Raw genomic sequence first — 23,106 nt, forward strand, 5'->3', positions numbered from 1 at the left:
ATATGAGCTATTTGAAGATGATTTATGCCTTTGAGTGATACCCTGGAGCTTTCTAGGGTTTCCCAAATGTGATCCTTGATTTTAGTCCTTGATGGGGCTCAAAACCCTAGACTGGTGAAGTAAACAAACTTGGGTTCAAGTGATGGGTGTATAATCAATCATAGGTTAATAGAATGAAGTTTTTGAATCCTATGTTTGTGTTAGAGACCACCCCTTTTATTGACTGATCCTTTGCCTGAGCTCTTTTGTTTCTGAACACCCTCGATAAAGCACCAGGTGAACAAGTGACTGTTCTGAGCATCTATTTTGATTCTGATGAAAATCCTGAAAGTATGACATCTCAGGGGGGTCAAAATTAGAGTATGACATTGACGACCAAGTCTTCTTACTGGATTTGATTTGTCTACCACTTAAGAGGATGGACCTAATTTTAGGAATGGATTGGCTCTCCGTCAATTCAGTACTCATTAATTGTAAGGAGAGGGCTATCATGGTTCTAACTGTTGAAACTACTCCGAAAGATCCAATCACCGTTCTCTTAGAAGATACTATTCATATGATCAGTTTTTTATTTGATCAAGAGAAGAGTTTTACTCTTTTTCTAGCTAAGGATCCGAATGAGAAGTTAACTATTTCACAAATTCCGGTAGTTTGTGAATTTCTCGGAATCTTTCCAGAGGATGTCACCTCCCTACCTCCTGAAAGGGAAGTGGAATTATTTATCGACTTGGTGCCAGGAACAGCCCTAGTTTCTGTTGCTCCTTGTCAGATGTCGGTAGTAGAACTTAAGGAATTGAATGGCCAATTGGAGGAGTTCTCAGCTAAACACTTTATTAGACCAAGCGTTTCTCCTTGGGACGGTGGGATGCGGTTGTGTATAGATTATCGTCAGTTAAATAAGGTGACCATCAAGAACAAGTACCCGTTGCCTCGGATCAATGTCCTTCTAGATCAGTTGAGAGGAGCGTGTGTATTCTCAAAAATTGATCTACGGTCAGGTTACCACCAGATTAGGGTGAAGAATTCAGATGTTCCGAAAACCGCATTTAGAACCCGGTATGGACATTATGAATCCCTTGTAATGCCATTTGGGGTGACAAATGCGCCAGCCGTATTTATGGACTACATGAACAAAATCTTTCAACCTTATCTTGATCAGTTTGTAATAATCTTCATTGATGATATTCTTATTTATTCTCGGACACCACAAGAGCATGCAGAACATTTGAGGATTGTTTTATAAGTCCTACAGGAGAAGCAACTTTTCGCTAAACTCAGCAAGTGTGAATTTTGGATGACAGAAGTTAAGTTTCTTTGTCATGTCATATCACAGGGTGGAGTAGCCGTGGGTCCATCAAAAGTAGAAGCAATGGTTGGTTGGGAGAGGCCTAAGAATGTTACAGAGGTTAGAAGCTTCTTGGGTCTAGCCGGGTATTATCGGAGATTTATCAAAGGATTTTCTCAGATAGCCTTACCCTTATCCCGACTCATTCGGAAAGAGACTTAGTTTGTGTGGGATGATAGGTGCGAGAAAAGTTTTATAGAGCTTAAGAATTGTTTGACCACAGCCCCTGTTTTAGTTATCCCAGATCTCGATATCCCTTACGAAGTCTTTTTTTATGCGTCAAAGAAAGGACTTGGAGGCGTTCTAATGCAAAATTGGCAAGTAGTAGCTTACATATCTCGGCAGTTGAGACCGCATGAAGAAAACTACCCTTCTCATGACTTAGAATTGGAAGCTATCGTGTTTGCACTTAAAGTGGGGCGCCATTACCTATATGGAGTTCACTTTCAAATGTTCAGTGATCACAAAAGCTTGAGGTATATTTTCGATCAGAAGGAGTTGAACATAAGGCAAAGGAGATGGATGGAGTATTTGAAGGATTTTGATTTTGAGCTTAAGTACCATCCCGGGAAGGCAAATAAGGTAGCAGATGCATTGAGTTGGAAGGAATTGCATGTGGCTAATTTAATGGTGTTGGAATTGGATTTATTGGAAAATTTTCCATACCTCAACTTGAAAGTTGTTGAACTCCCCGAAGGAATAGTTTTTGGTAATCTGAACATCACTAATGATATAAGAGATAAAATCTGAAGTCGTCAACTTGTGGATGAAGAGTTACAATATAGTTTTGGACAGCCCTGTTACTCTCAGGCTACAGACGGGATACTTCTATTTAATCAAAGAGTTTGTGTTCCCAACGATGTAGAGTTGAGAAGGACCATTCTTGAGGAGGCCTATAAAAGCAAATTCACCTTTCATCCAGGCTCAACCAAAATGTATCAAGACTTGAAAAGAGGTTATTGGTGGCTTGGTATGAAAAAGGACATCAACGAGTTTGTGGCCTGGTGTATTGTGTGTCAGTAGGTGAAAATAGAGCACCAACGACCAGGAGGATTGTTGCAACCACTTGAGATCCCTACATGGAAATGGGATAGTATCTCCATGGACTTTATGACGGGATTACCACGTGCACTTAATGGTTATGACTCAATTTGGGTGATTGTGGACCGGCTAAACAAATCAGCCCATTTCTTAGCAGTCAAGACCACATACATTACGAACCGTCTTGCATGTTTATTCAGTGAGGAAATTATACGGTTGCACGGTGTTACTTCAACTATGATATCAGATAGGGACCCAAATTTTACTTCTAGATTCTGGAAGGCATTTTAACATGCCCTAGGCACCCAAGTCCGTTTGAGCACTTCAAACCACCAGTAAACGGATGGCCAGACCGAAAGGACAATTCAGACCTTAGAGGATATGTTAAAGGCTTATGTGTTAGAATGTGAAATAAATTGGGAAGATCACCTACCTTTGATTGAATTCTCTTATAACAACACCCATCATGCGAGTATCGGAATGGCACTGTATGAAGCCTTGTATGGGAGAAGATGCAGGACACCTCTCTGTTGGTCGGAAGTTGGTGACAAGAGTATTCTTGGACCATATATTATCTAGGAGACTACGAAAAAAGAAAAGATGATATGTGACAAGTTGAAGAAGGCTCAGGATCGTCAGAAGAGTTATGTCTACGCATGACAAAGACCTCTAGAGTTCAACAAAGGAGATCACGTGTTTTTGAAAGTTACCCCTCGGATGAATTTAAAGACTCCATTTAAGTCAAAGAAGCTAAGTCCGAAATTTGTGGGACCTTACCAAATCATCGAGCAGATAGGAAAAGTGGCTTTCCGGTTGGCCTTGCCACCATCTCGTTCTGGCCTCCATGATGTATTCCACGTATCTCAACTTAGAAAGTTTATTCCCGACTCTTTCCATCCAATCCTTCCGGATGCAGCTGAAGTAGAAACAGACCTTTCCTTCCAGCCTCATCCAAATTGTATATTGGATTATTCAAGTAAGAAGTTGCGACATAAGGAGATACCAATGGTGAAAGTTCTTTGGGATAATTCGAGTTCGGATGAGGCTACTTGGGAGTTAGAATCCGAGATGCAGTCTTTGTACTTTTACTTGTTCTGGTAAGTTTTAAATTCGAAGACGAATTTATTTTAAGGAGGGGAGAATATAATATCCCTAATTACCAATCACCACAAATTTCACTAATGTTGATAATTAGGCATGATTGTGATAGTTGGTAATTATAAGAAGTGATTAGAATGAAGTTAGTAAGCCAACCATGATTAGTCCTATGAAAGGTTAAGAGGAGGGCGTATTAGTCTTTCTACTTGTGGACTACATATCCTCCTTGTGTGCACTCTAACTCATTTTTCCATTTTCTTTCCCCACGCCTTAAAAATTCAGAAAAAGAACAAGAACAAGAGTGAGAATGGAGGCTTAAGAGAGGAAGGAGGGAGGAGAAAAACTAAGCTCCTTGCACGCATCAACTTCACCAAGTTCATCATAATTCAACCATATCCTTCATCTTATTCTTTTCTAGGTGGGTTTCTAGATAGATTCTTGGGTAGAAGTTAGATATGTATAATTGGGGGTTAGGGTTCATAGAAATTTATAGTATGTTCTTGTCGGACTTGCTAATTTTGTGATGTATGTGAATATGGAGAATGACTTCCCTTTATCATTGATTTATGAACATGCATATTGAACCATATTGTTCATGATGTTGCTTGATTTCATGTTCTATGTTGTTCTTACCTGAAATTTCCTATTAAGAATGAATATTTTATGTTTGGGATAGTTTAGGATGGATATAAATATATTGAGACTGGTTTTTATGCATAAAAATAAGTATTTTTCAGTCTGAGTTGCAGGAAATCAATTCCCATATATAGGAAATCAATTTATAGAAAAAAAATTAGATTTCTGGGCATTATGCGTGCAGAAAATCGATTCCTCCATATTGGAAATCGATTTCCTGAGACTGCATTGGAAAAACAGAATTGAAAATACCATAACTTGAGTTACGTATGTAACTCGGAATCAAGCACCTCCGGAGGCTATGTGATTCTTAAGCTTCCACAACTATAGAACTCTTTTAATTATTGATTAAATCCAAGAGTATGTCCGTATATCTTGATTAATAAAAGATAAAACTTGGTGAGTGAATCTTAGATGCATAAGTAAGAGTAATGGAAGGAAGTTAGCAAGTTTTTCCCTTTTTTCCCATGACGACTACTTCCTAGTTCCTATAACTAATGATAATAGTAATTATGGATGAGGGGTTAGAGAATGGGCATAAGGATAGTTACTACGAGTAGGTACCTTACACATATGTGGCTATTTCTTGTGAAGATATTTCCAAGGATTCCCCTGTGCCACATATATTGCGGGTCTTTCTCGAGAGTGAGTCTCGGGATTGAGTGGTGCTCCGTAGTTCAGGAGTTATTCTCCGGGGATGAACTCCCAGGGATGTGAGCCATCACCTTTTCCTTTGCCGCCTTCCTTATAGGTGAATGTTGTTTACAACTCGAGCCCTAGGATATTGGAGGAGTTGAATCGTAGTGACGATTCAATGTTGATTCCATGGTTCACTATAGTCCATACTAACTGATACTGGTAAATTGAGATAAGAATTTCTTGCAAGGTTGAAGTGAAGACACCTCGGAACTAAAGGAAATAGTTTTCTCATTAATAATTTTGGCATAAACCTTGTAGAGCCGAGTGGACCTTAATATAGGGAAACCCACTGGGATTAGTATCTCACGCCATTCCTATTATTATTTTGTAGGTGTTTCTTCTCAAGAGATGGGAAAAGGTAAAACGGTATAAGGATAGACGTGATAGATGTTTCATGATGTTTTCATTGTAGATCTTTTGTATTTTGGCTATCCATGCTTATGTATTTTGAGTGTACTAGTGTTGTAACAAATACATGACTTATAGCCGTTTAGGCGTATTGTATGCTTTCAAGTACCATCTTTTGGCTATGTATCACATTATTCTAGACATATATTATGCATGGTTGTTATTAAAACTACTTAACTGGTTTATCTTTTATATACATTTCTTAATCCTCACTATACTATATTTATTTACTATTTATAATAATATTGCGCAACCCGTATGAATGCACGGGTAGATGACTACTTAATTATTTCATTTATTTTTATACTATATATATTTTTGACGATCCAAGACTACTTAATTTGTATATCTTTTATATACATTTCTTAACCATAACTATACTATATTTATTTACAATTTATAAAGACATTGCGCGACTTAATTATTTCCTTTATTTTTCTACTAAAATATACATTTCCAAGAGACTATTTAATTTGTATATCTTTTATAAATATTTATTAATCATCACTATAATATATTTATTTACTATTTATAAAGATATTGCGCGACCTGTGCAAATGCACGGGTAGATAATCAATTTTATATATGTGTATGTGTGAAGTGTACTATATCATACACTCAATCATGGTGCTACGATTTGATAGGCTTTCCTGTACTGGATAGTAAGGAAACCTTAGGATCTGATATGGTTCTGTAGATTATGCATGTACCTTATAGAGCCGAGAGAACCCATAAGATAGGGGAACTCACTGAGATTTAGTAATCTCACCCCATTCATCTTATTATTTTTTCAGGTACTATGCAAGCTCGAGTTTTGCTAGATGCTTGGATCAAGAGCTTTTGATCGAATGCCGCGAAGACCGTAACTGATCCTTTCTGCCGCTGTGTATCTTTATCATTGTGTAGACATATTCGTTGTATCCATCTTCGAGATGATTTTGAAATGTAAACATCTTATGTTATTATTCCTGACTTTTGTATGTACTCAGTATCAGTTATTAGTATTCTGCTAATATGATTCTAGACACATATTAGTGGGTATTACACTCAGTATCAGATCAGTTCGACCCTCGACCTAGATGTGAGGCATCATTAGCAAACCTCCTTCTTCCTCATATGTATGTGTTTCTATCTCGATTCTACTGTCATGTTATTTAGTTGTTGAACTTGATCAACTCACCAACCGGATACAAGATAGGCAGGATCGTAGTAGAGCCGTCATGAGGATGTGTTAGCCCCGAAGTGACTCGTGTGGTAATAGAATTCTTGTAAGGAATTGCAGAGAATTTTCGGACATGGATACTACCTCATATGCAATGTGTTTGCGACAATAGTCTCAACGGGAGAAGTCAGGGGAGTTGGAAATTTCCAAAACACCGTTTGGGACAAAGTGAACCTTTCATATGGAGTGTATGTTAGAGGGGTCTGTTGAAGTGGTAGATGTTGGTTAAGTTGGGAGAATGCTTGGATTGTAAGACATAACAAGAGAAATTGTTACAGAATATTTGACAACCCAACTGTCGTGGTAAAATCTAAGACGACTAGAAGTTCCAAGATTTTGATTGGATGGAGTGAACCTTCTCTGGAATCTCTGTAGTAGTGAAGTAGATCCACGAAGCACCCGAGTAGGAATGGAGTAACGGAATTTCGTGATGGAGCTGAGCTAGAAGCCGTTAGGAATTCGTTACTCGAACATGGTGCCTGTAGCAGACATGGATAGAGAAACCGTTGGATTGAAGACCTCGGGAGTTGAACAGAGATATTGGATCTTTTTAATTACTCTGGTCTGGGAAGTACTTGAGTGGATAAGATAGTTACACTCCGACTCGTTGTGGTGTACCTTAAGATGTGAGTAATCATCTAGTGAACGGATGATGGGGCGAGTGGAAGTAGTGACCTCCAATTTGGAAATCTAGGATATCTGACTGGGTAAAAGAAACTATTGCATCTCCTTGTTTTTCTGAAATGCGTGAGTCCTAGAACTACGCTAGGCGGAAACTAAATGGAGGGATATGCAGAGTGCAGTAATCCATGTTCCCTACTAATTATGGATTATCCAATACCGAGTGAAGTTGTAGAGCTACATTATATGTTGGGTACTTAGGTGAACTACACTAGTGTTGATGTTTTTATTGGATGATTGGCATCTATGTTTAAATATTGAAGAATCAAACCAGAATATTGAAGATTCAGCAGTTTCTAATTTAGGAGATATATTCGGAAACTTGTGATTGAAGATCTTTCTTTTAGCAGAAGATATTTGAAGATTTGTAACAGCCAGGAGTGCTGTGATTTGTAAGCCCAAATCCAATTGAGAATAGGTTATAAATAGAAACCTTTGTAACCTAGTTTTATATAGAAAACCGTGTTTAGAAAAGATGTAGTCTTTAGGGTTTCTATAGGTAAACCACCCAGGCTGTGGGATGGCTGCCATGTGCTTCTCAAAACCTGTAGGTAAGAGAAGTTATTGTTCTCACTCGAAACCTGCAGGTAAGAGTTGAGTATTATGTTCTTGATTGAAGCTTTGAAGCAAGATCAAGTTAGCGTTCATTGTTAATTATAAAATAGCTATTGCAGGATTGTAACAGTTAGGTATCACTAGGGATTGAGCAGAGGTTCTCTTGTCTTAGATGAAGTTCAAAGATAAAGGTTGCATTGGGTAGTGACTAGGTAAACCAGAGGCTATTTATCTGTAAACCAGAGGTTGTTTACATAAAATAGTACTACTGATAGTGAAATCTTTTTCCTGGCTTGGTAGCCCCCAGAGTAGGTAGTTAAACCGAAATGGGTTAACAATTCAATATGTTATTTATCTTCTGCATTGTACTGTATGTTCTGTCTTGGATGTTGCAACATCGCGTATAACATCAGGTTCAGGTTTGATAGCTGATTCATTTACAAAACCAATGAAATTTACAATCTGGTTATGTTGACTGAACAAACATGATCCCAGTACTCATGGACTCCTTCTTAGGGGTAATTAAAAATTGGGGATCTTTCTGTTCTTCCTTTGCTAAGTTAATAACAGATTAGATGTCTTGACATCGTGAGTGACATCCTGAATCTGTCATACCAGAATTTCAACTAGTGGTTATCTAAAGCATCGGTGAGTTGATCACAGTAGGTGACTGTTATTTGTAACCATGATATTCCTATATGGTGGGAGTTATCATTAGAAATCTCTCGTGTGTGCCCTGTGTGAGTGAGTACACACCTGGCATAAGAACTCGAACTGGATTCGTAACGAGTCAGATCTAGTCTATTGTGTTCAGGGGAGGTAAACCTTAAATGTGTGACTAGAAGGATCTAAGTAGCGATGACCTCAGTTGAGACATGTTCAATCATCTTTGGTCTTGGCTATAGGATACTGTCATACCCCAAATTTGACCCACTGAGAATTGCCCCTTCTTATTGGCACATCATTTAAAATATATATGTATTAATATATATATATATATATATATATATATATATATATATATATATATATATATATATATATATATATATATATATATATATATATATATATATATATATATAAGTGTGATCAAGATTAAAAAGTGCATGTATACTTCAATTCATTCTCTTAGGCTTAGCATCCATAAGATGTGAGGTCATTATATTTTATTGATTAAATGAGAGTATGTATTAAGGAAAAGTGTGTATTTAATTGGGCTTATTATTCATAAAATATGAGGCCCAATTTCAAAGTTCATAATTATTTTTAAACGTAGGTTTTATAAACTTCCTTGGTTTATTTACAATATTTTGGATTTTTGTAATTATTTGTTTAAAAATATAATAATTTACTTGTTAATTATTTATATTTTTAAATAACAAATATTTGCTTGCCTTTCATATGCTTTCAATTGGGTTTTTGTTTCAAATAAATAACATAGCACAATTGGTAAGGAATAAGGCTTGCAAGTAAGAAGTCACAGGTTCTTAACCTAATTTTTAACTCTATAAAAAGGGGTCTTAGCAACCCTAAAAAGGAGGGTTTTTCCCACTTTCACGTACATTTTTCTAAAACGCATTTTTCAACTTTTTTTCTACGGTTTTTTACAAGGGTTTGTGTTAGGGTTGTCTGGAACAACCTTAACTCACCGTTGTCGATTGACTGACAACGGCCGACAAACCATTTTTCCTTTTTAAACTCAAATCCCTCCATTCAAACTAAATAAACAGAATTTTGGCCGACGATTAATCTATGAGGCCCCCTTTTTGAAAATTTTTTTTCAAAACCTTTGGCCAATGATTTAACATGAGGCCCCCCTTTTAAAAATATTTGTTTTGGCCAATGATGAACATCTGAGGCATTTTCTATTGAATTTTAATTCTTTATAATTTTTTTTACCTTTTAAAGGTTTTTATTGGCCAATGATGATGCATTGAGGCCTTTATTTTTTCTATTACAATTTCATTTATATGCCTTTTGGCATTTGGGCTATTATTGTCTCGATCTGACAATGGCCCTAGCAAAACCTTTAAGGTTTTCTATATTTTTGTTTTATTTTGGCTGTATTTGGTTTAGCCATGGTCATTGTTGTCTCGATCTGACAATGACCTTATCAAAACCTTTGAGGTTTTGCCCTTTTGGCCAATATTTAATAAAATAATTTTTTTCAGATTAAATGGGTCCCCTTGAGTATAAGGGAGGAAAAAGGTGCCTAACACCTTCCCTTTGCCTAATTAACCTACTTACCCAAAATCTTAATTTTTCTTTAATTTTAAAGTTTTACCCTTTTTTTCTTTTAAATAAAGGGTGGCGGCTCTAATTTTTAGGCAGGTTGCTACAGCTGGCGACTCTGCTGGGGACAATTATAAAAAATTAGGTTCACCCTAATTTAATTTTTTGGATTTTTATTGTTGGGTTTTTCATTTATTTGGTTTTGTTATATTGTTATGTTTGTATATTACTTTATTCACCTGGTTCATATATTATTAATTAATTATTCTTATATATTATATATTATATATTATTTTATTTTTTTTGGTACAAAATATATTATATATTATTGTTATTATTAATTAATTATTTTATCAAACAATATGTTTATTATCATTTATTGATTCTTTATTTCTAATAATATACATCGTTATTATTTATTGATTATTTATTTCTAACAATTTACATGATTATTCTTATTGATTAATTATTTTTACAGTATATTATTGTTATTAACAATTAATTATTTTTATCTAACAATCTTATTATTGTTACTAATTATTTTCTCTGATATATTTTTGTTATTGTTGTTATTAATCATTTCCATTCAGTTCTTCAAACAACAATTTTTAACGATAAAAAATGTTTCTTTTCTAACATATCAAAAAAAAGGACTCCAATGCAAGCCAGACGAACCAGTAAAAATACTATGTTGACATCATTTTTTGAACATAAAACGTCACCCCCATTTTTAATAAAAATTTCTACTGCTAACGCAAACTACACATTCCTACAAGCGCATATTTTAATCAACATCATGACAAAGACAAATCAAAACAGAGAGATCTAAATAGCATGTAAAAGTTGGCGCCGTCTAAGGTGCGCTACGTGCATAAGTCTCTCACGTGAGAGACCATTTTTCATTTTTTTTTTGGTTTCAAATCAATCATAGCCATTGGATATGCCATTAGATATGAGGTGTACCATTATTATTATTATAGATCTCTCCACATCTAATAAACCACTCATGTTGAAGTCTTATCTTCGTCAGTGAAAAAGTTTTGCTGTCATTTCTTCACATCTCTTCCCTAATTCAAGCTTTTCTGTCTCATCTTCCCCAATTCTTAAAAATTTGTTTTCCTCATTTCCTCCTGTTTCTTCCCAAATCCAACCCGAAACAAGATATTGAAATTTAATCTGAAGATATATAAGGTGGAAAACATGGGACAAAGCACTAAAACACAATCTGATGAGCTTATTTTCTTTTTCGCTGTTCATTATTCCTTGTTTTTATCGGAAGAAAAACGATAGAGACTACACAATTAGCGCTTACTTCACCCAAACTCTCTTTTCTATCATCTCCTTCTACCTCTTTATCATTTTCATCTCAAACAAACTTCAAATTCTGAAAAAACCTAATCTTTCTCTCAAACTCAATTATTCCCTTCAAAAATCCTAAATTTTGGGAACAAATTTAGGTTTGTTTGTTCCATTTGAGTCATCACGTGTTGGTAGACCTAGGTTTCAAATTGGGCCACTAAGAGCTGCTATGAAGAGAAGAAAAGAGATGCCTTTTGATAATGTTATTCAGAAAGACAAGAAGCTTAAATTTGTTCTAAATGTGAGGAAATTACTAGTGAGTCAAGCTAATAGGGAATGAATGAATTAATCAAAAGGTTCTATTAATTTATATTTGTTGCTGCATATCTTCTTTATATAGATTTTTCATCTATCATTGATACTACACAGTTTTGCATATATAATAAAAAAACGTGTTGCAACATGTTTATGTAATGCATCCATTTCTTAGATTGCTGGTTGATTCCATTACAAACATTGTGTACGTGGTGGTTGTTTTAGGTTGTGATGTTGTATTGTAGAAATTGAGGTGTTGTACACATTTTTCTGAATTAGTTCTGATCCTCTTTTATCTTGTTTTGAAAGTCTTACTATTTATTGTCATGCTTATATCCAAATCCTATTAAATACCTTAAAATATTATCCCTTGTTGATCATGTTTTTATTTAGGTTGTTATTCTAAGTTCAACCTTCTTGTTTGTCAGATTGTTTTATAGTTAGCTGTGAAATTGAAGTTGGAGGTGTTTAGAAAGGTGTTGTCACCACTATAAAAAAATATGGAGTTTTTGTCGAGTTTAATGGTTGCCAGCAGGGTCTTCTCCATGTTTCTGAGTTGTCACATGAACCAGTATGTATGACTTATACTTTTGCTTCTTAATATTAATTAATAGCCATATGTTGTATCTGTTTTGCGATAGACAGAATGAGGATGTTGATACTTTTAAGAAGCTACTTGGCAACAAAAGTTTTTTATTTGAATTTGCAGGTTTTTCAGGGACTTGGAAGAAGCTCAAAGGGTAGCTCGTTATAGAACCTCTATTGTTTGAACTTTGAACTATATTCGGGCATATTTTGCATCTTGAGGACCACATAGATATAGTTTTTACGGCTTCAGGCTGCAAATTTTAGTTTTTGGCCTATGTATATGTATAAAGAAAAAGTTGCTAAAGGAGCATGGTTGTTAGAACCAGAATTCTTTAATGTACAATGTACCTTTAGATATTGTCCACTTTGTTGACCAACACTCTATTTCTATTACCTTCAATGATGAACTACATTATATATGGAAATGAATCACTCAAAGTCAGAGCTTTATACTTGTATATTCTGCTTCATTGATTGTTAGCTAGCAACTAAAATATGAAAATGACATAGGGATAGAACTGGGTTGAGCAAAGAGGAGTTTGAAAAGATTTAACATTTTATTTGCCTTTGCCTCCACAAAGTACTATGTTAATAATGCTAGTTGAAAGTGTAATCTCATGTGCTTTAGATTGTAATTGAGTTACAACTAATGAAGGTCTGCTTCATTGCTAAAAAGATTGTCACCTTGTTCAAGAGATTTGAAAAGTTTTCCATAACAAGTATACTCGACGATTCTTCTCAGCAATATACGCTTAAAGAGTGGATAAAGAAATTGTTCACACCTAATCTAATTTAGCTTTTCTTGTTGCTTTGGGGTGAATATGGAGATGAAAAAATCATAAAATTTTGACTGACAACCAATGAAAGAAGTGTGATGTGCTTAAATACATTCAAATTTTACATGATGATATACATAGATCATTATCTGCTTGTCAAAGAAACAATAGTTAAGATCATGAATGAAGTGTGATGACAATCTCCTCAATAGGTCTTGTAAAATTTAATATAGATAAAAGTTACAACTTTCACTGAAGGGATCGGCACTACTGGTCTTATTCATGATGAGAATAGTTCTCCAGCCTTTAGCACTCTGATATATTCAAGCTTGCAATATTGGACTCGTGACGAAGGTCTATACCATCTTACAAACAGCTTCATCTTTTGAGTGAAGAAGTTTTGATGCAGGATGAATATTGAGATCTCCCTTGAGCACCTTCTGGCCCACATCTAACTCACTTAAATCCACTTTAGTATATGGGGGAATAATGTCTGCAAGGCATAGGTACTTAACAATCCTTTTGATGGTATCCAAAGAAGCACCTGCCAAAATTATAAATGATGAATACTACTCAGCCAATTAAAGATTGTTGTATGAATAAAACAAAATGTTCTGTTATTGTTATTACTGTAAATATGATAATACCCATAGCATCCATATCAGTTAGAGTAGGGGGGTCATACAGAAAAGTCAGAAATGTTCAATACATAAACTCCAATTTGTAACAGAACTTATCTTCTATCCGTGTAATAATAACAAGCACAAAAGACACTTATTGTTCCTAAGTTCAGTAAACCTTAAGTTCAGTAGGACCTCGGGAAATAACATAAAACCATTGGAATTTAGACAAATATAAAACTAATAGCATCACAAGTAAGAAAATAAATAAATTAAAACTTAAAGTAGATGGGAACCCAAATTTAAAAAACTTACTACTACTAGATATGTATAACAGGGTAGCTTAACAAAATCGAACAACAGTCATAGTTGAAATTGGAATAGAAAGACATGAATACTAGAGCTCCAGGTCATCTATATTATTGTACAAATTTATAAATTTTAAATACAAACTTATATTTTACTTAAGAAAGGTGGAGATAGATCACTATAGCATATATTCAGCAGCACTAATGACATAGAGAACATCCATTTAATATTGCCATTTTAAAGGTCCACAACTAGCAGCCTCTAATATGGCTATGCAAAAAGCTTCTGTTAAGGAACTGAATAGTGGAAAGATCAGGTAGGACAATAAATTCAAAATAAATAACTGCCATGGCTATATCTTTCAATCTTTTCTCAAAATGATAAAGTTCATGTCCTTATAAAGGCACTGCCATGGCTATATCTTTCAATCTTTTCTCAAAAACTGCCTGCAATACCGTATAAAGGGAATCCAGTGAGTCATAACTGACTCAGTTCTAAATAGATGTTCTGCGTCTCGCTTATAATTTTTTGCCTTATTTCCAGAAACCATGGAAGCAAACCTTATAAGATTTATTGCGGAGACAGAGTTCCCCGATGGTTCTGCCCCGTTGTGGTCTTCCTTTACATGGAAAAGAACTGAAGAATCTTCTCTTGTATTATTGAAATATTCGCCTTCGTCCAGTGGCGGAGCTAGAAAAATTATGAAGCCTGGGCAAAATTTAAAGACTGCAAATTCACATGGTATATAATATATAAATATTCATCAATCAAAATTTTAAAACCGCAAATTCACATTGGATATATATATATATATATATATATATATATATATATATATATATATATATATATATATATATCAGCTCATATGTATTTCCTTTGGTAGTATATTTTTGTGTGAACCCACCCGTCGCCTCTTACTGAAATATATTCCAAACCACATATAAATGCAATAAAGAGAAAACTAAATACATTTATCTCATGAAGTTAAAGTGAAGTATAATACATACAGATCATGGCCAAATAATGTATTATAGATTCAACATAATACTTACATTAAAAAAATTAGTGCCAAATTTAAGCTGATGAAAATGCTTACATCAGCCACAAATTTTTTGAATAACAGACCAGTTGCAAAACAGAAATCGTGAGGCAATATCTCACCAATGAAAATAAAACAAAACTCAACAGAATCATTTTATAAAAAGAAACAAATAGAGTTCCAAACTTAGCACAAACTAGTCACTGCCCAAAATGGCAAGCATCCCCAATTTAATTTTATGAGATCAATCATATCAAATATTAAAAAAAAATACATCTCATTCTAGAAACATGTGAATGAATAGCATTGATACAAATAACTTGTTAAACTCCTATTGAAACAGTAGTAGTTTCTCCAAATAAAATGAATGTTGCTAGTTAGTTTTTCCTCCCTCAAGTTTCTGTTTTTATTCTTCTTAAATCCTTAATGAAAAATAGAGAAAAAATATAACGAAGGTATTACTTGCAACAGGTCCATGTGACTGTTGGAATGATCTAGCAGTAGGTGCATAGCCATTAGTCCTCAATCCTGGCCTCAATGATATAGGTTGATACATTAGTCTAACCCAAGGAGGAGCATGTGAAATAACACCAGTAGCTATCATGTCCAAGTAATAATAAGTATAACTGTTAATAGAGAAATGAGAAGCACTAGTTAATAATAAGTAGCTATCATCTCCCAATGATTTCCTTTATCCTGTATTGTTTAAACCTCATCCTAAGTTAATATTATAAGTAGGGGCCACTCTGTTATGTATTAATATTCTGTTTATATTGCACAATGGTTTTAAAAAGCGGTTCGCGAGTGTGACAAAACAATATTGATAGTTGTCAATGCTGATACGGTTACTCATCATTTTATATTAAAGAATACATTATGGTTAATTGACACCGCAACAACCACAATCAATATCGTAACACCTGTACCGACCAAAATTGTAAGAGACTCTACACGGCCATAACACGACCGCGATTGTTATAAAACCTTGATAACAAGTGTTAACTTAGTTTTATTTATATAATATAACTTTCTATAAGTACAAAAAGTCCATTCACACATGAATAACATGATGAAACCACTTATTCAATAAAAAACAAATAAACAGAATATTAATACATCACAAAGTGGCCTCCCTACTTAAAATTGAAAGAAATGGACAATATATTTTTGGAAAAAATGAATTGCTCAAAATAATATATATTCAGTATATATGTAAGATGTGTTTTCTGTATTATATATAATTGTTGTTACTTGTAATAATTGAGGAACATAAATAATGGTGATGAGTTGTCACAGTATGTTAAAAGCAACTAACCTTGCAATTTTTTGAGAAGAACTTGTATACTCTCTATTGCTTTTAAGGGCACATGTGAACACCAAAGAACAAATAGGAGATCAATAGGAAAATTTTGATAAATATTCTAATAACTCAGACCATATCAATACTCTCATAGAATTTTATTACAATTATTGCCATAACCCTAATACAATATAATCAATATTTGTATCAATATTATGAGATTAAGATGGAATGGATTTTACAAGAAATAAGTATTAACAGAGAAATAATAAGTATAAGTGTAAGTGTTAACAGAGAAATAAAAAAGCATCAGCCTACAATCTAGATGACATGATCTAACCTCCTTCTTTTCTTCAGTATTTTCAAGAAACTAAATCAAAAGCCATCAGACATAAATTACTCCATGATTAAATCTGGGATCAACAACTAATTCAAATGTGGAATAAGTATCATCTCTTGCAGGTGTCAAATCCTCTCCAAGCAAGGTGAACACTCCACGCTGAATCGCAAACCAAGGTAAATCGGAGAAGCGGGTGAATCGCAGTAAGAGTAGAATAGAAGGGTGAAAACCCTAATCATAGATGCAGGTGAACAAGGAAGAGGAATCATTGAAGTTGACGGTTTTTAATGAATAACGAAAAGGAATCGTTGAACTTGTTGGAAGCGGAAAAGAACTCCACAGAAGATGAATTCAAAGGGAAACAAAATGAATTATGAGGGAAACAAAATTTCCTTAATTTGAAAGCGGGAGAATTTCACAGAATATGAATTCGGAGGGAAATGAAATGAATTAGGAGGGAAACAAAATTTTAATTTGGTCTTGATGGAAACATGCTCACACAGTATATTTTACAAAAGTAAGAGTTGGAATAAAAATAAAAATAACAATAAGTAAGTATATTTTTCAGGGAGAAAAACACAAAGTCAAAATGGTTGAAACAACTTCATCTACTCCTACTCTTGAACAAAACAACAATGGTAACAATGGAAGCAGTAGTTTCAATGGTTACAATAAACCACCAGTCTTTGATGGTAAAAAATTTTAGTATTGGAAGGATAGACTTGAAAGTTACTTTCTTTGTCAAGATGGTGACTTATGGGATCTAGTGTTACATACATCTTGTAAATGCTCGTGGAGTCAAGATCTCAAGACAAGCTATGAGTGGTGACCAAAAGAAAGAATTCAAGAATAATCACAAGTCAAGAACCATATTGTTAAATCCTATCTCTCATGCTGAGTATGAGAAGATAACAAACAAAGAAACAACTCATGACATATTTGAATCTCTAAAGATGACTCATGAGGGAAATGCTCAAGTTAAGGAGACAAAGGCCTTAACTCTAATCTAGAAGTATGAAGCATTCAAGATGGAGGAAGATGAGAACATTGAATCAATGTTTTCAAGATTCCAGACTCGGACTGGCGGAGTCGCAGCCGGTCCTCCACTCTTTCCGCCAGCGACGAAGAAGAGGAGCGTCGGGGCCCTCTGTCCCATGCAATCTTGGAAGCACCCCTGTCGTCCGGTCTTGAAAAACACCCGCTGCTGGGCACATACGACGAGACCACCGACCCAGACGAGCACATAGAAAACATCGACGCCCTCCTAGACTACAGAGAGGTTCCCGGTGCAATCAAGTGCCGCTTATTCCTGACCACCCTGTGCAAGGGAGCCGTGACGTGGTACAAAAGTTTGCCCGATGAATCCATTACTTCATGGAAAGTGCTCGGAAAACTTTTCTCCAGGAACTTCACGGCCTCCCGAAGACATCCAAAATAAGAAGCATCCTTAAGGGCCATCATCCAAGGAAAAGACGAATCCCTCCGGACCTACATAGAAAGGTTCAACAAAGAGGCCGTGCAGGTATCCACGACAGCCCATATGAAAAAGTTCCTGCTCGAGCGAGGCCTCCAACCACGCTCGGACTTCGCCAAAGCCGTCGTAATCGAAACGCCCGCCACCTTGGGCGAATTCTTTCTCAAGGCTCAAGCGTACATACAATACGAGGAGAAGGAGGCGGCTCACCCAGTCCGCAACTCAAGACAAGAGGAGAACACTAAAGGTGCTCGTCAAGACGCCTCTCGTCGAGGAACTGATAAGAAGAAAGAAGATAAAGGTCGGGATCCGAAAGACTACAAAGCACCAGCAGGGAAGTTTCGGGAATACACCTCGCTGAATGCATCCAGGGAAGGCATCTTAAACGAGTGCGCAAACGCGGAATTCCAAACGGGCAAAGTCCGCTTCCCGAAATCCATGCCTGCACGGCCAAACGTGGACAAATCGAAGTTCTGCCGGTTCCATAAAGGCCACGGGCATAACACGGAAGATTGCATCCACCTGAAAGACGCAATAGAAATATTAATCCGAGAAGGACACTTGAAGCAATATGCGAAGAAACAAGAGGCCAAGCCAGTCACCAAGGAAAAGCCAGCGTAAGGTACACCCTCCATGCAGGTGGCCATGAGTATCACTAGACCAGAGGACTTTTACCTTCCTGACTGGGCCGGGGCGTCTTCCACCCCTTCTCCTTACAGCCCGTGGGAAATTCTCCCTTCTGCCTTGGTCATATCCGGAGGAGGACTCAGCAAACTCACCGTCGGATCCGTAAAACGGAAATTCGATGAACTAATCTCAGCAAGTTCGAGCAAAGCCGCTACCCTTGACCTGACCAAAGGCGGCTCCTCCGCCATATCTTTCTACAAGGACGAACTGCCCGGCGGAGCGCCCAATGCGACCATCCCCCTCCTTATCCGGGTCCGGATGGCCAACTTTGATGTGCGCCGCATTTTAGTCGATCAAGGGAGTTCAGTGGACATCATGTACTCCCAGTTATTCAAGACGCTGCAACTGAACGACAACCACCTCACCCCTACGTAGGATCTGACCTACAAGGTTTCAACGGCACCGTAACAAAACACTATGCCAAAAAAGAGTTTTAATAGCGCTTTTTTTGTCTATTAATAGCGCTTTTAAGTGCTATTAAAGCTGCGCTATTAAAGCCTCGTTACTTATAATAGCGCTTTTAAACGTTATTAAAAGCCTATTCTTTCATAGCTATTTTCTAAAAAGGGCTATTATTTCACACGTATTTTCTAAAAGGAATTCATAACACTTCTCAAATAAACGCTATTTTAGGCCCAAATTTTAATAGTAGTTTACACTAAAGTGCCATTAAAGATCCTATTTTTTAATATTAAAAATTGCTCAGCCATGATAAAAATATGATAACGGTAACGAGTAAAGTAGGCATCGCCTTTCAATCCAACCCATATTTCCTCAAAGATCATCAAAAAGAATTTAATCATATAATCGATTCAACATATTCATTAAGAAAATCTATAACAACCAAATGCAATTCAAATACAATTAACAAGTATGGAAATGGCATCATAAAATTAAAGTTATATGAGTTGGTTTCATTGAATATACAGTTACACAGGGGAAAATAAATTATGTCCACTCCTTGAAGTAGTTCGACGAGAATAGGCAAAATCAATTATTTCCATCTCTATGCTCCGGTTTTGTGATGTAACCGACACTTGGAAACCTTTGGATGATCTTTGTTTTTGCATTTTTCGGAGATTGGTATGACCAATCATTTGTGGTAGATGTAGAAGAATATTCATTAGAAACATTATCTTCTAGGTTTCTTTATGTAATAGCCTCCATATTTACTCTCATTTGATGATGGTATAGGAGCTGGAGTAAAAAAATATTCTATAAAAGTTTACAACAGGCAATACAAATTCATTTTGTCACTTTAACCAAACAAATTAATTGAAAGATTCACAACTTACCTATGCATCCCACCCATATACAGAGCCCGAAGATTAGACACTGTAGAATTCAAATTCTTATCTCTAGAGTTTAAAGAAGAAAAGTTGTAGCCATTAGAGTCGATGACAAAGAGTTAGAGTTGAAATAATCCCCAATGAAGTATAACAAGCAATACTTGTATTAAGTTTTCAACATCTACATATGAGGAATTTATCAAAGCCAAAAAACCATAAGGAACCAATAGATACATTCATAATTTAGTAAATTATAAGAAATTTCTTAGTAATAAATAAATATTGGCCAAGATCCATGCATTGTGTAGAGATAGATGAATGGTTACAATTTTTTCATTCAACTCTGATGTGGTGTTTCAGGTTAATTTGAACTATTTACCAAGGAAAAACATACTTAACATATTCTTTATATAGACACTTGAAAACTTAATTAGATGCATGCACCATAAGATACATGGTATATCATATTTTCCTACAGTCCTATTTTTAGCTTATTTAACTACACACCCTGCAAATTAGCAATCAAGTATGAAGAATATCTCATATTCAATTCATTTTCAATGCATAAAGGCTACATACATTTTTCATTTGTTTTAGTAGTACTCAATTGGAAATTCAAACATACAATTTTTTAATGATCTCTAAGGCTTGTATATAAAATTAAGACTAGAATGAGATTATGCTTCTTGCATGCAGACAATCAATAGAGTAGTTTTCTTTTCATAAAGCAATAAATAGATAGGCTACATGGAAAGATAAAAATTTGGGATTTAAAGGCAATAATTCTGTCGATATCCTCACCTGTAATTTTACTGTCCTTGGAGCTAGAGAGCATTTTAGCACCCAATCTAATCATTTGAGGAAAATTATCTTTGTTAACAGCTGCATACATAAACCAATTACACCATATCACATTAAGCATAATTCCGCCTAGCTAATCTCCCTTGGTGAATCACCATGGCATCAAGATCAAGCATACATGTTAATCACATACTGTATGACTAAATGATTGCCATATTGACACAAACATAAAATAAGAACTAGGAAGCACCAACTATCAAATGGTTGTCAAACATATATCTTATTGGATACCTTTAAAACATTTGAGCTTACACTTTTCAATTAATTTGAGTTTTGTTCTAATAAAAGCAAGATAAAATATTGATAAGTGATAAATATTTTCATGTATTTATATTGGCCAGTGCGGGTTAAGGAAAGGTGAGTTACTATTTAATTTATGATGTGTTCTAATATAAGAAGTGATATTAATTCTATATAATATATCTAATATTGTGTGTACAATATGTGACATACATATTTTAAACAATATAAAGGTTTTAAAGCACATAATACGTCACATACAGGAAATAGATTAAGAAATTCCCTACCAATTTCCAACCATCAGGGTCCAAGCAAACTGCAATCTTGGTGTTGATATCTTGTATGGGCCCAGATTCACAAACAAGCCTCCCTCTGTATAACTTAATTGCCCGTTGTTGCATAAATTTACATCTGTAACATAATATGCATATTTTTCTAACTCGAAAAATTCTTCGGTTGTAACATATCTTGCATATTTTTCATGTATGCAAATTCTCAACTTCTAAAAATGGGGATGTACTAGTAATGATATAACACTATAGTAGCAAAAATAGAACCCAAAACTAAACAATACAGAAACTATAAAAGTCTCATAAAAAATCGGCACCCGTAACAGGCTGTTATAAAGGAAAGAAAACAAAAAAGTCTACCCGCTAAAAGGATCTAGAAGCAAAACAAAATCCCAAACTCATTACCAGCTTCAAATGCTAATGCTTCAATCCTGTATATGCACCATGTCAAAAATACTGATGCTAAAGTTTCTCAAAAATGATGGACAAATGTTGCAGCATAACTGTGGTAGCTTATATTCCTACAAGAACCAAATTCCTACCCATCCTAAACACCGATGAAGTCCACAAAACTTTATATAATCTCCACTAAATTCTTGTAACCTTCCTGCATTAAGTTACATGAATAAAAATTAAGTGCGTGATAAGGTAAGTTAAGTACAAGATATGAACTTTAATACTATGAGATGAATTATATAATCAAAAGACACCAAATGAACACTGAAACTATCAAAGTATTCCCATTAAGAAGGTATATAAAAGATAAAAATTCAATTCCAAACCAGCAAAATATCACAGTAAAACTTAACTAAACATTATCTGAAAAAATCTACCAGTAAATGAAAACAATAATGAAGGTCGAGAAAAGCGAAAACGACGATGATGAGGTGTCCATGGTAGAAGAAGAAAGTGAGAATGAGATCCTCCAAAGTCTCTCATGGGCCAGCCTCACAGTTTCTCCCCCTTTATACAAAAACCCTAATTAGAGAAAACTTGTGAATTTCAAAACCTAATTTCAATTTGGATTAGAGACGGGTAGAAAGACTTACAAGTCCAAGGTATTATCAAGGCAAGATGTAATGTTGAAGTAGTTGAGATTGTCTTTACCTTTTCACGGTGGTAAACTCGCGGAGAAGGTCAATGATTTTGTACTGAAGGTTGAGAGAAGTGGCGCTACAGTTATTCTAACCCTAGATTCGGAGGAAAAAATGAAGGATGGTTCATTGAAGGTGAGGATGAGAGTGAGTTTTTGAGTTTGATGAAATGAAAGGGGAGGTGAATGAGAGAAAACTCATAGTTGGATGAGGGACGGTGAAGTTGATGGAAGTGTTAAAAGTGATATTTTTATTATATATTTTAAAAAGACGCCCGAGATGCCCGGCCTCGATCCAGAATTAGCGTGCCACCACCTGACGATCGATCCCGCGTGCAAAGCCGTCGCCCAGAGGAGAAGAAAGCAGTCTCCGGAAAAAACGGTTGCGGCCGAACTAGTTGTTAGGGACCTCTTAGAGGCTAAATTCATATCAGAAGCCAAGTACACTACTTGGCTCTCCAACATTGTACTTGTAAAGAAATCTAATGGAAAATGGCGCATTACTTAACAGGGCTTGCCCTAAAGACGCTTACCCTCTGCCTAGCATAGATAAAGTAGTCGATAATTACGCAGGTTTCAAACTTTTATCATTTATGGATGCATATTTTGGGTACAACCAAATACCCATGTCTAAACCGGACAAAAAGTACACGGCTTTCATGA

At 35.4% G+C, this 23,106-nt stretch overlaps 2 protein-coding genes and 1 long non-coding RNA gene across 21 annotated transcripts; 2 read left to right on the top strand and 1 right to left on the bottom strand.

Moving 5' to 3' along the window:
- The first annotated feature begins 3,103 nt into the window (after positions 1–3,103).
- On the top strand, positions 3,104–3,487 carry LOC131658763 (uncharacterized). Its single transcript, XM_058928023.1, has one exon. The coding sequence runs from the start codon at positions 3,104–3,106 to the stop codon at positions 3,485–3,487; it is 384 nt and encodes a 127-aa protein (XP_058784006.1).
- Positions 3,488–10,923: 7,436 nt separating this feature from the next.
- On the top strand, positions 10,924–12,580 carry LOC131662274 (uncharacterized). Its single transcript, XR_009301493.1, has 3 exons — positions 10,924–11,520; positions 11,963–12,105; positions 12,244–12,580. It is a non-coding gene; the product is annotated as an uncharacterized LOC131662274 (long non-coding RNA).
- A 113-nt stretch (positions 12,581–12,693) lies between these two features.
- LOC131662272 (uncharacterized) lies at positions 12,694–22,663 on the bottom strand. 19 transcript variants are annotated; one of them, XM_058932016.1, is made up of 7 exons: positions 22,400–22,663; positions 21,348–22,313; positions 20,761–20,841; positions 16,185–16,223; positions 15,332–15,397; positions 14,388–14,553; positions 12,694–13,442 (listed from the first exon to the last, which is right to left on the bottom strand). In XM_058932016.1, the coding sequence occupies exons 3-7, from the start codon at positions 20,813–20,815 to the stop codon at positions 13,409–13,411; spliced, it is 360 nt and encodes a 119-aa protein (XP_058787999.1). In that variant the 5' UTR covers positions 20,816–20,841; positions 21,348–22,313; positions 22,400–22,663; the 3' UTR covers positions 12,694–13,408. The 19 variants fall into 19 exon arrangements, 2 of the variants coding, with proteins under 2 accessions (XP_058787999.1, XP_058787998.1); XR_009301484.1 differs by having other exon boundaries at positions 12,713–14,535; XR_009301482.1 differs by having other exon boundaries at positions 12,713–14,535; positions 15,332–15,495.
- Between the last annotated feature and the right edge of the window lie 443 nt (positions 22,664–23,106).

This window comes from Vicia villosa, linkage group LG3 (assembly GCF_029867415.1).
Source record: "Vicia villosa cultivar HV-30 ecotype Madison, WI linkage group LG3, Vvil1.0, whole genome shotgun sequence".
Classification (NCBI taxonomy): Eukaryota; Viridiplantae; Streptophyta; class Magnoliopsida; order Fabales; family Fabaceae; genus Vicia; species Vicia villosa.